This window comes from Mobula birostris, chromosome 2 (assembly GCF_030028105.1).
Source record: "Mobula birostris isolate sMobBir1 chromosome 2, sMobBir1.hap1, whole genome shotgun sequence".
NCBI lineage: Eukaryota > Metazoa > Chordata > Chondrichthyes > Myliobatiformes > Myliobatidae > Mobula > Mobula birostris.
The window spans coordinates 8,276,776-8,292,232 of NC_092371.1; the positions used below are offsets into that span (position 1 = coordinate 8,276,776).

The following is a 15,457-nucleotide window of genomic DNA, read 5'->3' on the forward strand; positions in this document are numbered from 1 at the left end:
TGAAGGTAGATAAGTTACCTGGACCAGAAGGTCTGCACCCAAATGTTCTGAAACGGGTAGCTGAAAAGAGTATCGAGGCATTACTAATAGTCCTTCAAGAATCACTAGATTCCGGAATGGCTCCGGAGGACTGAAAAATTGCAAATGTCATCCTACTGCTTAAGAAAGGAGGGACACAGAAGAAGGGAAATTATAGACTGACCTCAGTGGTTGTAAAGATGTTGGAGTCCACTATTAAGGATAAGCTTTCCAGGGACATGGGGGCACATGATAAAACAGGCCAAAGTCAGCATGATTTCCTTAAAGGGAAACCTTACCTGACAAGCCTCTGACACATGCAAGGTTTTGCACTTCAGTACGACCAACCAGGGTAGGTCTTACCAAAGTGAATGTTAGGGCACTGGGGAGTGTGGTACAACAATGGATCTGGGAATACAGGCCCATACTTCATTAAAGATGGTGTCACAGGTAGACAGGGTTGTAAAGAAAGCTTTTGTCACATTCACCTTCTTAAGTCAAAGAATGGAGATCAGGAGATGGGATGTTGAAGTTGCATAAGATGTGGGTGAAGTTTAATTTGAAATATTGGGTGCAATTTTGGTCACCTACCTATGGGAAAGATGTAAACACATTTGAAAGAGTGCAGAGAAAATTTCCCAAGATGTTGCTGGGTCTGGAGGACCTGAGTTAAAAGGAAAGATTAAATAGGTTAGGACTGTGTGCTTTAGAACGTAGAAGCTTGAGAGGAGAGTTGATAGAGGAATACAAAATTATGAGGGGTATAGATAGGGTAAATGTAAGCAGGCTTTTTGAGTTTGAGTGGGACTACAACCCGAGGTTGTGGCTAAGGGCTGAAAGGTGAAAAGTTTAAGGGGAACAAGAGGGGAAACTTCTTCACCCAGAGGGTCATGAGAGTGTGGAATGAGCTGCCAGCACAAGTGGTGCATGCAAGCTTAATTTCAACAATTAAGAGAAGTTTGGCGAGGTAGTAGGGATATGGAGGGCTATGGTCCTGGTGCAGGTGCAGGTTGATGGGAGTTTAAATGGTTTGGCATGGACTAGATGGGCCGAAAGGCCTGTTTCTGTGCTGTACTTCTCTATAAATCTGTTAGAATTCTTTCAGGAAATAACAGGCAGGATAGACAAAGAAGAGTCAGTGGATGTTGTTTACTTGGATTTTCAGAAGGCCTCTCACAAGGTGCCGCACATGAAGCTGCCTAACAAGATAAGAGCCCTTGGAATTGCAGGATAGAAGATTGACTGACTGGCAGGAGGCAAAGTGTGGGAATAAAGGGACATATTCTGGTTGACTGCCAATGACTAGTGGTGTGCTGTAGGGGTTGGTGTTGGGACCACTTCTTTTCACGTTGTACACTAATGATTTGGATAATAAAATTGATGGCTTTGTGCCAAAATTGCAGATGATATAACGATAGGTCAAGAGGCAGGTAGTGTTGAGGAAACAAGAGACTTTTCAGAAGGACTTAGACAGATTGGGAGAATGGGCAAAGAAGTGGCAGATGGAATACAATGCAGGGAAGTGTGTGGTCACGCACTTTGGTAGAAGGAATAAAGGCACAGACAATTTTCTAAATGAGGAGAAAACTTTAAAATCCAAGGGAACCCTTGTGCAAAATTCCCTAATGGTTAACTTGCCGGATGAGTCGGTAGTGAGGAAAGCAAATGAAATGTTAGCATTCGTTTTGAGAGGATTAGAATATAAAAGCGATGATGCAACCCTGAGCCTTTATAAGGTGCTGGTGAGGCCTCGTTTGGAGTACTGTGAGCAGCTCTGGATCCCTTATCTATGAAGGAATGTGATGACATTGGAGAATGTTCAAAGGAGGTTCACGAAAACGATTCTGGGATTGAAAGGCTTTATCATATGAGGAGTGTTTGATGGCTGTGGGTTTGTACTCACTGGAGAATGGGGGGGGGGGGAATCTCATTCAATGTTGAAAGGCCTTGATGGAGTGGACATGGAGAGGATGTTTCCTATGGTGGGGAAGTTTAGAACCAGAGGACACAGACTCAGAATAGAGGGATGTCCTTTTAGAATGGAGATGAGGAGGAATTTCTTTAGCCAGAGAATGGTGAATCTGCAGAATTTGTTGCCACAGGCAGCTGTGGAGGCCAAGGCGTTAGGTATATTAAATAGATGCTTAATTATTTAGGGTCTGAAGGCAGGAGATTGGGGCTGAGGGAAAATGGATCAGCAATGATGAAATGGCAGTACAGACTCGATGGACCAAATTACTAATTCTGCTCCAATATCTTATGGTGCTTCTCTGCCACCTGTCCCACACCCTTCCCACAGTGCTCCACCCTTGCCATTCCCAACATCCTTTGCTCCTGACAGATTTGCAAACTCAATCTCCACTCTACGTTGACAAATACAGAACTGTGCAAAAGTCTTAGGCCTCCCTAGCTACATACATTTACCTAAGACTTATGCACGGTACTGTATATGTCCTTGATGGCAGGTATATAAGAACATAAGAAATGGGAGCAGGAGTTGGCCATCTGGCACATCGAGCCTGCTCCGCCATTCAATAAGATCATGGCTGATCTGGCCATGGACTCATCTCCACCTACCTGCCCTCAATTCCCCCACCATGCAAAAATCTATTCCACCTTGTCTTAAATATATTTACTGAGGTAGCCTCCACTGCTTCATTGGGCAGAGAATTCCACAGATTCACTATCCTCTGGGAAAAGCTGTTCTTCCTCATCTCCATCCTAAGTCTAGTCCCCCGAATCTTGAGGTTATGTCCCCTGGTTCTAGCCTCACCTATCAGTGGAAACAACTTTCCTGCTTCTATCTTATCCTTTACTTTCATAATTTTATATGTTTCCACGAGATCTCCTCTCATCCTTTTTGAATTCCGGGTAGGCTGGTGCCAGTGACGCATTGGGCAGTTTCCGTAGCGCAGTGATGCAGAATGTTAGGATGGTCTCCACCGCGCAGACTGAGCATTGATGCAGATAGACCAGCTCTCTTCGGTCTCCTCAGACAGTAGAGGTGTTAGTGTGCTTTTTTTGACTGTGGAAGATGTGTTCTGGGGTCATGAGAGGTTGTGCGAAATGTGCACTCCCAGGAGTTTGAAACTGCATAGGGGTTGCTGAAATGTGGAGAATGAAATGGGACGCTTGCTGGAGATGTGTCCATGCGTGCCACAGACTGGGCTGCAACTTTACTGTCAGGGCCCTGTATTTATTTTCTGTCTGCCTGTATTATATTTTGTGTTGCGCGTTTTTGTTAAGGGTTACGGTAGTTTGTCCCGTGGGTTTGGGCGTGGTAGAAGTAAATGATTGTAGTCACGTATTCATGCTGACTGTTACTTTAGTTCGGAAGAAACTGAGTAGGGAATGGATTTTTTGTTGACTACCGATTTTGCTGTCGCTACACTAGTTTTGTTAGTCTTTATTGCTATTTTTGATCGCTTTGTCATTCATATTTGCTGGTTTCGTAATGATCAAATGTACTTTTTTTTAACTTGAAACTGGTTATTTAAAAACACGCCACGCAGCGTCAATCCCCTCACTTAGCTGTTTTGGGTTAGGCCGCTTCAGCTACTCTTCCCCGCCACTTTAAGTGGCAGCAGGATCCGATTCCGCACTCCCCCCCCCCCGTTCCACCAACAGCGCGCCCTCCCCCCTCCCCAGACAAGGGGATTCCTCACCTCTCGCAGACACGCACGGTCCAGGCCGCAATGATCCACAGCGAGATGCTGAACACCAGCAGCACGGTGCCGGGGCAGATGGTCATGAGGGTCTTCATGACGAAGCGGGTGTTGAAGTTGATCTTGTTGAGGGCACCGATGCTGCGCGAGGACGCGTCCGTGAAGAGCTTGCTGTGCAGGAGCATAACCCGGGCAATGAGGTAGAGGCGGAGGAACATGGGGATGGAGAGGATGATGTCCACGTCGGCCCAGGTCTCTGACATGGTATAGCTGAAGGCCAGGCGCGCCTTCCAATGGAACATGTAGCGGCCGGGCACCGGATGGATGGCACACACCACCATCTCCAGGCTGATGAGGAAAATCCGCTCGTACGTCATGGCGATCCTCCAGTCGTCAGCTCCATTGTCTATCATGAAGAGCTGAAAGAGAGGAGACACGGTCACAGAACGACACCGTGAATGGCGGACAGAAGGACCCTCAGGTACATGATTATCGCGTCTGAAAGCGGACAGGGCGGAAAAGAAGGTGCATGGCACGCTTGTCTTCATCGATTGGGGCATTGATTACAAGACCGTAAGACAGAGGGGCTGAATTTTAGGCTATTCAGCCCATCGAATCATGGCTGATTTAGGTTTCCTCTCAACCCCATTCTCCTGCCTTCTCCCTTTGACGCTCTTACTAATCAACTCCCTGTAATACCCAGTACCCAGTAATTTGGCCTCCAAAGCCATTTGTGGGGGAAAAAAATCCACAAAGATCACCTCACTCTGGCTAAAGAAATTCCACCCTATCTGTGTTCTTCTATTCTGAGGCTGTGCCCCGGGTCCGATTCTCCCCAACGTCCTCTCCGTGTCCACTCTATGCAGAACTTCCAAAATTCACTACGTTTCAATGGGATTCCTCCCCCAACAGGTATTCTAAACTCCAGAATCAGAATCAGGTTTAATATCACCAGCATTTCTGAGGATATTTGTAAACTTTACTTTAGCAGTACAATGAAACACATGATAAATAAATATAGTGAAAGAACAGAGTTACATTAAGTATATATGCCTATTAATATATATGTTATTAGGTGTGTTGGCGCGTGGCCAAGTGGTTAAGGCATTCATCTAGTGATTTGAAGGTCACTAGTTCGAGCCTTGGCTGAGGTAGTGTGTTGTGTCCTTGAGCAAGGCACTTAACCACACATTGCTCTGCGACGACACTGTTGCCAAGCTGTATGGGTCCTAATGCTCTTCCCTTGGACAACATCGGTGGCGTGGAGAGGGGAGACTTGCAGCATGGGCAACTGCCAGTCTTCCATACAACTTTGCCCTGCACCCTGGAAACCTTCCAAGGCGCAAATCCATGGTCTCACGAGACTAACGGATGCCTATATATATCTATTAAATAGTTAAGTTAAAAAAATAGAACAAAATTACAGAAGTAAGAATGTAATGAGGTGTTGATGGGTTCATTGTCCATTCAGAAATCAGATGGCAGAGGGGAAGGAGCTGTTCCTAAATCATCGGGTGTGAGCCTTCTGGCTTCTGTACCTCCTTCCCAATGGTAACAGTGAGAAGAGGGCATGTCCTGGGTGGTGGGGATCCCTAATGATAGACACCGCCTTCCTCAGGCACCGCTCCTTGAAGATGAATTGGATACTACAGCAATTACAGGCACTGAACCACCAGATGCTTCTTGTTGGTTAACCCTTTCACTCCCGGAATCATCCTCGTAAACCTCCTCTGGACCCTCTCGAAATGCCAGCACATCCTTTCTTAGTTACGGGGTCCCAGATTTGGGACGGAGATCCCATTGCGAGGAGTAATACATTAATTGAGCTGAGCTTGGAGACTTCACACAGTTCTAGTCACCCCCGTACGGGAAGGATGCGGAGACGTTGCAATGAGCATCGAAGAGGCTCACTGGGACGCTGCCTGGACTAGGGGCTGTGTGATCTACGAGGAGAGGTTTGATAAACTTGGGTTTGTTTTCTCTGGAGCACCGGCGGCTGAGCGGAGATCCGATCGAGGTTTACAAGATTATGAGAGGCATAGATAAGAGTAGACAACCAGTATTGTTTTTAACCTCGGTGTTAGGCTGCTGCATCTAGAGTATTGCATTCAATTCTAGTCATCCCATCGGAGGAAGGATGTGGAGGGTTTGGAAAGGCAGCAAGAGAGGTTCACCAGGACGCTGCCTGGATTAGAGAGCACAAACTCTGAGGAGAGTTTGGACAAACTTGAAGAATCAGAAGCTGAGGAGCAGTCTGTTAGAACTTTATAAAATTATCCGAGGCCTACATAGGGGTGACAGCATCTTTTCCCCAGGGTGCCAAACCTAGAGGGCATAGGTTAAAGGTGAGAGGGAGAAAGTTTAAAAGAGACTTACATGACAAGTTTTTTTTAGATGGAGAGTGTGCTGGGTGCCTGTAACGTGCCAGGGGAGGTGGTGGAAACGGAGATGATAGTGACATTTCAGAGGTTTATGTACAGATACTTGAAGAGGCAAGGAGTTTGACGAGAATTGGTATGTCACCAAAATCACACCCAATTTTCTACCGATGTACCACAGAGAGCATTCTGACTGGCGGCAATGCTGACTGGCATGGAGGGCCCACTGCACAGGGAATCAGCTGTAGAAAGTTGCAAAGCTCCATCATGGGGCACCAGCCTCCCCAGCACCCAGAACACTTTCGAAGGGCAATGCCTCAAATGGTAGTCCCTCACCCGGGACAGGCCCACTTCCCATTGCTACCATCAGGGAGGAGGCACAGGAGCCTGACGACACACACTACACTCAGCAATTCAGGAACAGCTTCTTCCCCTCCGCCATCAGATTTCTGAATGGACATTGAACCCATGAACACTACCTCACTATTTTTGCTGTCTTTTATGCGTTACTTACTTAACTTATTTATATAAATATATATTTCTTATTGTAATTTATCATTCTTATTATGTATTGCGATGTACTGCTGCCACAAAACAATAAATTTCATGACATATGCTGGAGATATTAAACCAGATTAGAGGGAGACAGACCATGGGTGAGGAGATGGGATTTGTTAGACAAGCAATTACAACGATGTATTCCCAATAACTTTGTATCAATATTATGCTATGTTTATTATTATGAAACTAATAAAAAGATTGAAAAAGAAAGGGATTTGTTAGACAGGCATATTGCTCATTTCTGGTTGCCTCATTATAGGAAGGATGTAGAAGGTTTAAAAACAGTGCAGAGGATATTTACCATAGAATTCTGCCTGGATTAGAGAGCATATCTTATTAGGAAAGTTCTGAATGAGCTAGGGTTTTCTTTTTGGAGCAACAGGCGATGAGGGACTTCATAGAGGTGTATAAGATCATAGAGACAAAGGCTGAGGTAACAGCCCATACCTTTATCCTAAGACGGCAATGGCTGATACCAGAGGACGTCTGTTTTAGGTGTGTAGAGCAAAGTTTAGGGGAGATGTTGGAGGTAGTTTTTATTATATACAGAGAATGGTGGGTGTGTGGAACATACTGCCAGGCATGGTAATGGATGCTGATACATTAGGGACACTTAAAGATTCGTGGATATGCACAGGGATGGGGGGAGTTATGGGCTCCTCCTCTCCATCCGCAAAAAGCAGAATTTCCCAGCGCCCAACTATTTTAATTCCTATCCCCATTCCAACTTCTCTTTTGCCATGATGAGGCCACCCTCAGGGTGGAGGAGCAACAGCTCATGGATAGCCTCCAACCTTCTGGCATGAGCATCAACTTCTTGTTTCAGACACCAACAGAATCAACAAACTCATTCGTGAGGCCAGTGATGTTGTGGGGATGGAACTGGACTCTCTCACGGTGGTGTCTGAAAAGAGGATGCTGTCCAAGTTGCATGCCATCTTGGACAATGTCTCCCATCCACTACATGATGTACTGGGTGGGCACAGGAGTACATTCAGCCAGAGACTCATTCCACCGAGATACAACACTGAGCGTCATAGGAAGTCATTCCTGCCTGTAGCCATCAAATTTTACAACTCCTCCCTTGGAGAGTCAGACACTCTGAGCCAATAGGCTGGTCCTGGACTTATTTCCTGGCGTAATTTACATATTACTATTTAACTATTTATGATTATGGTGCAACTGTAATGAAAACCAATTTCCCCCGGGATCAATAAAGTATGACTATGACTAAAAAAAATCCCTTTCCCCTTCCCTATTTTTTCATTCCCCACTCTGGCCCCTTACCTCTTCTCCTCACCTGCTTAACTCCTCCTCCCTGGTGTCCCTCATCCTTCCCTTTCTCCCATTGTCTTCTCTCCTCTCCTACCACATTCCTTCTTCTCCAGCCCCTGACCTTAACCACCCAACTGGCTTCACCCGACTCCTCCTAGCCACCTTCCTTCCCTTCTCCCCTCCAGGATGTTCCATGTGAAATCAAAATGAAACCAGCAGATGCTGAAACAAGAAACAGGGAAGAGAGAATGGCTGGGGTCTTCCATTGTGCTGGCCCTGCTTTACCGAGGCAGTGAGAAGTATGGACGGGGTCCATGGAAGGGAGGCTGGTCCACAGCTCCCCACAGTTTCTTGTAACTAGTGACAGAGCAGTAACTGTACCAAGCTGTGATGCATCTGGATAGGATGCTTTCTGTGGTGAATCAAATTGTAATCAGTTCATTATCGTCTCACTCCCTGTCAACTCTTACCAATTATTTTTTATCAGTGCAACATTGGAAACATTCTGTCTGGGTACTAAATTATGGCTTGGTATGGCAACTCCTCAGCCCATGACCTGATGAAACTACAGAGATTTGTCGACACACGGAAACCAGCCTCCTCTCCGTGGACTCTGTCTACACTTCTCACTGCCTCAGTAAGGCAGATAACAGAATCAAAGACCCCTCCCATTCCAGACAATCTCTCTTCTCCGCTCTCCCATCAGGCAGAAGATACAAAAGCTCGAAGGCACATCCCAGCACGCTCAAAGACAGCTTCTGCCCCAGTGTTATCAGACTCTTGGCCTCACAATCTACCTCACTATGATCTTGCACCTTACTGTTTACCTACACTATATCTTTTTATGTAGCTGTTACTCTTCATTTTGCATTGCTATTGGTCTACCTTATTCTAGCTCAATGCACTGTGTAATGATCTGATCCGTATGAACAAAATGCAAGACAAGTTTTTCACTGTATCTCACACATGCGACAATAATAAACCAATCCCAGTCCAATTCCTGACAACGCCAGAGGCTGGTATCGAACCTGCAATGCAGGACGTGCAGGGCAGCTGTACCCACGTGCTACACTATTGGCGAGGAGGGAACCCCACATCTTTGGAGTGTGGGAGGACTGTTACAGGGAGCACGTACAAACTCCTTATAGGACAGCAGTGGGAGGAAAGCGATGTCCTTGGAAATTGGGAGGAAACCAGAGCACCCGGAGGAAACCCACACGGTTACAGGGAGAACGTACAAACTCCTTATAGGACAGCAGTGGGAGGAAAGCGGTGTCCTTGGAAATTGGGAGGAAACCAGAGCACCCGGAGGAAACCCACATGGTTACAGGGAGAACGTACAAACTCCTTATAGGACAGCAGTGGGAGGAAAGCGGTGTCCTTGGAAATTGGGAGGAAACCAGAGCACCCGGAGGAAACCCACACGGTTACAGGGAGAACTCACAAACTCCTTATAGGACAGCAATGGGAATTGAACCCGATTACGGGTGCTGTAAGGCGTTATGCTCACTGCTTTGCTGCCCTCTACCTCGGGCAGCTCAATCCACAGACCCACCACCCTGAAGTGTGACAATCCTACCCCTCAGGACACCTTCTCACCTTAAACCTGTGCCTCTAACCACTCTCTAAACTGCAGCTACTGGAGGGGGTGTTGGTTGCTGGGATACAGATAAGTAGATTTCCAAAATCCAGAACTGAATGTTGCTGGGAATGTAATTTTAAGGCTTTTAATGCTTAAGAGGCAGAGATCCTGACGTGGTAAGGATGTTGGCATTAGGAGCTGACGTCAGGTCCTCAAGGAATTGCAGTCACGGTTTCAGAAAGATATGAGATGTGGCACAAGATCTCCAAGCTGGAAGTCTGTGTGAACCAGACAGGCCAGAGTCTGCGGCCTTCACTACTGCTGGGCAAGAGGCAAGCCAAAGAAAACACAGCGAGAGCCCAAGGGGAAGGAACCCGAAATCAAATGGAAGAGTGTGTGGGGTCAGTAACAGGGAGGCGGGAAGAATAAGATGTTTTGGGGAGAACAAGATGTTTGCAGAGAGTAAGAGAGAGAGAGAGAATGAGAGAGAGGTAGTCAGACAGACACACAGAAAAAGAGAGGAGAGATAGGGAGAAAGAGAGAGGAAGGAGAAAGGACAGAGACAGACAAAGAAAGAAAAGAGACAGAGAAGAGAGAGGAAAGAATAAGAGATAGAGACAGAAAATAAGAGTGAGAAAAAGAGAGTGAGGAAGGAGAGACAGACAGAGAGAATAAGGGAGAGAAAGTGAGTAAGGGAAAACAGGAGAGACAGCTGGAGAGGGAGGCTGATGTTGAGGGGGGAACGGCAGGGAGAAGTGTTGGGATAATGACTGGAATTGGGCAAAATAAGGGAGATGGTGATGAAAGGTATGGAGGGTGGGGGGGCAGACAAGGGGAGAGACTTGAGGGGGACGTTGTGAGCGAGTGGGTGAACACGGCTGTACTCCAAGCACGGAACACCACAGTGTGCTGTTCCCGTTGCCCGGGCAACAACATCAAAGTCCAGTAAATAACTAATTAGCTTCCCAGTAAAAGGCCACTGAGTACCACATTTGAAATGAAGTGCCTCTCTGTCTGACTCTCTCACACAGCGCTATAAACGCCAGCTTACACGGCATGGGGACTCCATTTATAACGCTCTTCGCTGCCAGAACAAAGAATACATTTTAACCTCACCCTTTCCAAAGCATTCATCAGATTCACGAGTTCTCCCCAGCCGTCTACTAGTTGCTATCTTGGGACTGTTCCTGAATAGCCTTGTGCTTGTGGTTAAGGACAAGAGGATGTCATTGCAATTAACTGGACCCTCACCACCCAGGCCACGCCCCCCCCTTCTCACTGCTACCATCAGGGAGGAGGTACAGGAGTCTGAAGACACACACTCAATGTTTTAGGAACAGCTTCCTCCCCTCTGCCATCAGATTTCTCAACGTCCATTAACACTACCTCACTATTTAGCTCCTTTAAACTGTTTACTTATTTTTTTATACTTGTTGTAACTTGTAGTATTTCACTATACTGCTGCCGCAACACAAATTTCACAGCATGTTAGTAATAGTAAGCCTAATTCTGACTCCGATTCTCTGAAAACTTGCACTTGCTGCTTAAACAATCTTTTATTTCCTTGGGCACAAAGGGAACAGCATGGTCCCCGTCAGCAGACCATTCTAAACGCTGAACAAAGAAACGCCTTTTCTAATGCAGAATTAACAAGTGGAAACAGATATTGAACAATGGGTTACCTAGTGCATGTTCAAACTCCTTATTTGCATGATCAATCACTATCACACTGGCTGCCTTATTATTAAAAGATGTGGAAGCTTTAGAGAGGGTGCAGAGGAGATTTACCAGGATGATGCCTGACTTAGACAGCATGTCTTTCGAGGATCGATTGAGTAAGCTAGGGATTTTCTCTTTGGAGCAAAGTAGGTTCAGACGTGACTCAATAGAAGTGTATAAAATGACAAGAGGCTTAAAAAGAGTGGACAGTCAGAATTTTTTCCTTGCTGGAATATATGCGGGCATAATTTTAAGATGATTGGAGGGTAGTATAGGGGAGCAGGTCAGAGGTGAGATCTTTACATGGAGAGTGGTGGCTGTGTGGAATGCTCTGCTGGGGGTGATGGTGAAGGCAGATGCATTAGGAGCATTTAAAAATCTCTTAGGTAGGTACATAGGTGGAGGGCTATGTAGGAGGGAGGGGTTAGTTTAATCTTAGAGAGTGGTAAAATGTTGGCACAATATTGTGGGCTGAAGGGCCTGCTGTAGAGCTCTATCTTCCATGATCATAAAGGTATTAACCCGGGAGTGTGGGACCTGTACCTCCTTCCTGATGGTCATGGCATCTGTATCGGTGCATGTGAGATTAAACTAAAAATTGTTTATGAAAAGGATCAGATTATGCCAACGTGTGGGGTAATCCCATATTGCTGATGCTAATGTTCCATTGCAACCCTGCTTCAGACTTTCCATGAGAGAGAACGTAGAAGGAGAGTGGTACCTGTGGACAGGTATGCAGCCAGAACCAAGGGCCAGGTGTGATGTAGGTGACATTGCTGATTAACTTGCTCCCGCTCCTCAGCCACACTTTGATTACGGGTGCACAAGGAGAACAGCGTGGCCCTGGTCACCAAACCGTTCTGAAGTCTCAACAAAGAAATGAGCAGGATCTCCTTCACTCAGAGGGTGGCGAGAGTGAGGAACAAACTGCCAGAGGAAGTGGTGGATGTGGGCTGGACCGCAACTTTTGGAGAAGTTTGGATAAGTATGTGGATGGGAAGGGTATGGAGAGATATGGTCCAGGTGCAGGTCGATGGAACTGGGTGGAATTACAGTTCAGGACAGACAGATGGACAGATGGACCATCTGTGTTTTATTCAGAAGTTGTGTAATGGCTGACATTGAACTTGTTCATGTTCAAATGTCTTATTTGCGCAATCAATCACCCACCAGGCTACAATAATATGGGTATTAATAGCCAATAGGATCTCCACATTAAAGGCCAATAATACTTCAGAATTAGGAAAGTAACCAACCAATAGTAAGTGTCACCCTAGAACCCTTCATTTGCATCCTTATCTTGTCTTGGTGTGCCAAATGGCTCCAGTCCATGTCTTGGTGTGCCAAGTGGCTCCAGTCTATTTGTCCAGTCCATGTCTTGATGTTCCAAATGGCTCCGGTCCCCTGCTGTGCCAAGGGAAGGAATGTTCTCCAACTCCTCATCTTTTTTTTCCTCCAGTCCTGCTGAAGGGTCTCGGCCTGAAACGTCAACTGTACTCTTTTCCATGGATGCTGCCTGACCTGCTGAGTTCCTCCAGCATTTTGTGTGTGTTGCATGTCCTTCAAAGGTCTTTCTTGCCTGAGTTGACTGCACACTATCTGTGTACTATCCTTGCCTGGACATTATTTTAGCTCTTGCTTTGTCCATGATTACACACCCAGCCCAGAATTGGAGTCACCGAGACGGGCAGTTAGCACGTCTAGGGCAATCTCCCTCAAGGACTGGGAGTTAATGACCTCACTATCCACTTCCAGCTGCTGGCTAAAGAAAGATAAAGAGACTAGATTTATTTGTTGTACGTACATTGGAGCATACAGCGACTTCCTTAGGAATCTGCAGAGGTAAACCCCTCCCAACCATTGAGCACATCTACATGAAACACTGTTGTAGGAAAGCAACATCCATCATCAAATATTCCCACATCCAGGCCATGCTCTTTTCTCACTGCTGCCACCAGACAGAAGGTACAAGAGCCTCAGGACTTGCACCACCAGCTTCAAGAACAGTTACTACCCCTCAACCATCAGGCTCTTCAACAAAAGAAGATAACTACACTCACTATTGAGATGTTCCTACAACTAATTATCTCACTTTAAGGACTCCTTACCTTGTCATTTCATGATCTCGTTATTTATTGCTATTTATTTATACTTGCATTTGCACGGCCTGTTGTCTTCTGTGTTCTACTTGTGCTTTCATTGATCCTGTTTACAGTTACTATTCTATAGATTTGCTAAGTTTGCCCCCAAGAAAAAGGAATCTCAGGGTTGTATGTGGTGACATACATGTACTGTGATAATCAATTTTCCTTTGAACTTTTTGAACTTTGAAATGCTGGAGAGACTCGGCCAGTCAGGCAGAAACCCTGATGCAGGCTCTTGGTCTGAAACGTTGACCGTTTAATCTCCTCCATAGATGCTGCCTGATCTGCCGAGTTCCTCCCGCATTTCGTGTGTGTTACATATCGTGCTTCCAGTTCAATTCACTGCTCAGTGCATTACGCAAGATTAAACAATAACAATGCAGAATAAAGTGATACACCTCTTTGGATATCTGCCCTAACTTCCTTCACGATGCACGGCACCAACTTTTGTTTGACAGCATTTCTGTGGAAAAATAAGACTGGGATATCCTGCAGATTCAAAAGCACGTTATAAATAGAAACCTGTCATTGAGTGGTATCACGTACATCCGCCCAAGAGGCAGGGAATGATGGCTTAACACTTCCTCAGCAGAGTTACAGCTGTGCCATATCAACTATCCCCCGCCCCCCAATCTGGGCCAGGCTCTCTTAGTACTGCCGCCATCAGGAAGAAGGTACAGCAACCTCTGGACTCACGCCACCAGGTTCGGGAACAGTTATTACCCCTCAACCATCAGGTTCCTGGACCAACTTGGATAATTTCACTCACCCCAGCACTGAATTGTCCCCACAGCAATTTCAAGGACTCTGTAACTCATGTTCTCGATGTTTATTGTTTATTTATTTAGTATTTTGTTTGTTTTATTTCTCGCTTCTTGTACTTGCACAATTTTAATTCCTCCCCCCTCACCTTAAACCTGTGCCCCCTGTGGTGGGAAGAGGAGTTTGGGGACAGGCTAGTATCTGAAAACAGCAGATCATAAGACATGGTAATTTAGCCCATCAAGTCTGTTCCACCAATCACATGGTTGATTTATTATCCCTCCCAACCCATTCTCCTGCCTTCTCCCCGTAACCTCTTGACATCCTTATCAATCAAGAACCTGCCATGCTCCACCTTAAGTATTCCCAATGACTTGGCCTCCACTGCCATCTGTGTCGATGAATTCAACAGACTCACTATCCTCTGGCTAAAGAAATTCCTCCTCATCTCTGTCCTACAGGACATCCTACCATCTGGTGCTGGACTCTCTCACTATTGGAAACACCCTCTCCACAGCCACTCTGTCTCGGCCTTTCAATATCCGATGGGCTTCAGTGAGATCCCCCTCACCGTTGTAACTCCAGCCAGTACAGGCCTAGAGCTGTTAAATGCTCCCCACGTACTTCTTAATCGGTGGTCCCCAACCACTGGGCCGTGAGGAAACGATATGAGTCAGCTGCACCTTTCCTCATCCCCTGTCACGCAGTGTTGAAGTTGAACACCACCACCCACCCCCCAACCAGGGTCGGCCGGTCCGCAAGAATATCGTCAATATTAAACCAGTCCGCAAAAGGTTGGGCACCCCTGCATTAGATCCATCTCTTGACCTTCCCTCCAACGCCAGCCCATCCTTTCTTACATAAGAGTTCCAAAACTACTCACAATGGCACTTCCTAGAAGACTGGATTCTTGAACAAAACTTAACGCAAACTCAGACCGGATTCTTTTTCTCTCTCCACTGGAACGAACCATTCTACTTTGGCAATCAATTTTGCATACAATCTATGTTAATTTGATGTTAACTCACGCTGCTCATGTAACGTTTTGTTCAGGTTCAAAGACATCTATCCCCTGGGCATGCTTAACCATGAGTAGAAACTTGAACACAAGGAGAGACTTGGCGTATTGTCCGCAGTTCTGGTCACCTCATTATAGGAAGGAGGCAGAAGCTTTAGGGAGGGTGCAGAAGAGATTTACCGGGATGCTGCCAGGATTGGACAGCATGTCTTATGAGGATTTCTTGAGTGAGCTCTTTGGAGTGAAGGAGGTTTGAGAGGTGACTTGACAGAGGTGTACAGATCAAAAGGAGAGAGATAGACTTTTACCTAGAGTAGAAATGACTAATACCATAA

The 15,457-nt window shown here is 46.1% G+C and overlaps 1 protein-coding gene across 8 annotated transcripts in view; it reads right to left on the bottom strand.

The window, feature by feature from the left end:
• The window catches only part of LOC140211920 (small conductance calcium-activated potassium channel protein 3-like), a 139,720-nt gene that overhangs the window by 84,840 nt on the left and 39,423 nt on the right, over positions 1–15,457 (bottom strand). For 7 of the 8 annotated variants that reach the window (XM_072282187.1, XM_072282177.1, XM_072282198.1 and 4 more), the window contains 2 exons: positions 3,684–4,102; positions 19–60 (listed from right to left, as the gene is read on the bottom strand). In XM_072282187.1, the coding sequence (XP_072138288.1) occupies positions 19–60; positions 3,684–4,102 (461 nt within the window). The remainder of the gene's footprint in view (positions 1–18; positions 61–3,683; positions 4,103–15,457) is intronic. The other variant, XM_072282150.1, reaches the window with a different exon arrangement.